The sequence below is a fragment of the Penaeus japonicus genome, unplaced genomic scaffold (genome assembly GCF_977035675.1).
Source record: "Penaeus japonicus unplaced genomic scaffold, GWHDUDI00000001_assembly GWHDUDI00000018, whole genome shotgun sequence".
NCBI classification, from domain to species: Eukaryota; Metazoa; Arthropoda; class Malacostraca; order Decapoda; family Penaeidae; genus Penaeus; species Penaeus japonicus.
In genome coordinates, this window is record NW_028234420.1 from 40,858,521 (window position 1) to 40,861,020 (window position 2,500).

General features: G+C 51.8%; 1 protein-coding gene across 4 annotated transcripts in view; it reads right to left on the bottom strand.

The window, feature by feature from the left end:
• Pgant5 (polypeptide N-acetylgalactosaminyltransferase 5) overlaps nucleotides 1-2,500 on the bottom strand; it is a 73,212-nt gene that overhangs the window by 50,860 nt on the left and 19,852 nt on the right. For all 4 annotated transcript variants that reach the window (XM_086546993.1, XM_086546992.1, XM_086546995.1 and 1 more), the window contains exon 2: nucleotides 1,068-1,649. In XM_086546993.1, the coding sequence (XP_086403119.1) occupies nucleotides 1,068-1,307 (240 nt within the window). In that variant the 5' untranslated portion in view covers nucleotides 1,308-1,649. The remainder of the gene's footprint in view (nucleotides 1-1,067; nucleotides 1,650-2,500) is intronic.

Sequence of the window (2,500 nt, forward strand, 5' to 3'; positions counted from 1 at the left end):
CGCTCAATACGACTCCCGCCGCCCGAGCGCTGCCGGCGGCCCAAAGGAGCTTCTCCGCCCTGTAATTTCCTGTCAAGGATGAGTGTCCTGCGATGACGTCGGTGGACCTTTGCCGCGAGGGAGTTAACGCTCTGTCGGTGAAGGGACGACTCCATCCCCCCCCCCTCTCCCCAAACTGCCAGAGGATAGATAGCCTTCCCTGCTAAGGGAGAGACGGCCTTCCGACTGCCCAAGGAAAACGACGTTTCCCTGCTGCAGAAGAAGCGACCAAGCCCTGCCAAAGGGGGGCGACCGCCCTGCCGGGAATCAGAGTGCCACCCCGCGAGCGAGCCTCCCCCCTACTGTGTGTGGCTGCGCCTCCCCGCCGCGGGCGGGAGTGCTTCTAAGGAGCGCGCGCGCGCGCTTCTCCTCGGGTGCCTGAATTCCATTGCAAGGAAACGCTGATTTCGAAAAGGAAATTAATTAGCTTTTAAATTACAGGTTCGCGTGTGGGAGAAGGGGTCCACTTGTAATTACTTTGATGTTTTTTCCCTTCAAAAAATCCTTCTTTTAACGTGACTTTTCTGCAGTCACTTTGATTAACTGTCAAGCTAACATACTGCCGCCAAACTTTATTTACTGCCAAGCCTCCTTTTTTCGCGAGATGTGACGTTATCAATCAAATCGCAAATAAACTATATCTATCGCGTCACGAGTGTCTTCTGTTCCCTAAAAAGGACGAGGAAACAAGTTAAACGAATGAAGGCGTCTGCAAATCATCCTCATGCGCCCGTAATAACACACGAAGTTTAATACCTAGTCTTGCATATCTAACCAGTGAAAAATTGGACGTAATACCTGACTCACCAGAATCAACAGATCACTAAAATAACTAACCTGTGGTAAAACACAAGTAAGAACAAAACAAACAAACCTATGAATCAAATCTAACAAATAAAACCCGACAGGTTCTAGCAAACCTCCCACAACTCTCAGAAGGAAAACGTAGGAAGTCCACCCATCCCACACTCCTTCCTTCCCCCCCACCCCCTACCCCAACCCACCCACCCCCCAAGGACCCAACTCACCTCAAGGTCGACGTCGTGGTTCTCGGCCTTGTGGTTCCTGATGCCGCGGCCCTTGTTGGTGCGGTGGTGGTCGGCGCGGGTGTCGCGGTCCTGCGAGTCGCTCCTGCCGCAGCCCCAGCCGGAGCCCGTGGAGCAGTCGCTGTAGTACATGATCACGGCCACGTCCATCACGAACCACACCAGCGACGTCACCAGCACGATCTTGCAGGTGTGGACCCGCAGCCGCGACGACCGGAACATGCTTGCGGCGGCGGTAGCGGCGGCGGCGGCGGCGAAGAGGAGGAGGAGGAAGAGGAGGACAGGCGAGGAAGGGAGGGGGAGATGCTGCTGCTACGAGAGAGGAAGGGGAGGGGGAGAAAAGGGTGGGGGGAGGAGGGCAGGGTGGGTAGAGGAGAAGAGGAGGATGAGGGCGAAGAGGTACAGCGTAGAGGGCGAAGGGAGGGCGAAGGAAGGGAGGGAGGGTGAAGGGAGGGCGAAGGGAGGGTGCAGAAGGGTGCAAGGGTGATGGGCTACCGAGGCCGTCGTCTCCACTCAGCACAGGGACGCCCTCGCAAACATCACTTCATCGGCTCTTGACACGACCTGAGGAAGGAACGGAAAACAATCCATCGTTAATGACATAAAAAAAACAAAAACAGCTCATCCAACATAAAACATAAAAACATAAACATAAAATACTTCTTTCGTTTGTTTGTTTTTATTTTAATCTTGAACTAATTAATTTGAAACGATAGAACGAGCGAGACTTTGGGGATGAGCTGTGATTCTTCCGCCTTGAGATCCGAAGGAATTAGAATCGGATCGAAAATTCTCGTCTCGCTCTTTAAGTAAAACCGACTGGGATTAAGGCGATGCATCTGTTCATGGAGATAAAGCCACGCTTCCTAAAGGCTTAGGGAGAGAGAGAGAGAGAGAGAGAGAGAGAGAGAGAGAGAGAGAGAGAGAGAGAGAGAGAGAGAGAGAGAGAGAGAGAGAGGAGAGAGAGAGAGAGGGAGGAGAGAGAGAGGAGAGAGAGAGAGAGAGAGAGAGAGAGAGAGAGAGAGAGAGAGAGGAGAGAGAGAGGAGAGAGAGATGAGAGAGAGAGAGAGAGGGAGGAGAGAGAGGGAGAGAGAGAGAGGAAGAGAGAGAGAGAGAGAGAGAAGTAGATAGATAGAGTGAGAGAGAGAGAGAGAGAGAGAGAGAGGAGAGAGAGAGAGAGAGAGAGAGAGAGAGAGAGAGAGAGAGAGGAGAGAGAGAGAGGAGAGAGAGAGAAAGAGAGAGTGAGAAAGAGAGAGAAAGAGAGAGTGAGAAAGAGAGAGAAAGAGAGAGTGAGAAAGAGAGAGAAAAAGAGAGAAAGAGAGAAAGAGAGAGAAAGAGAGAGAGAAAGAGAGAGAGAAAGAGAGAGAGAAAGAGAGAGAGAAAGAGAGAGAGAGAGATACTGAAATAAAAAGAAT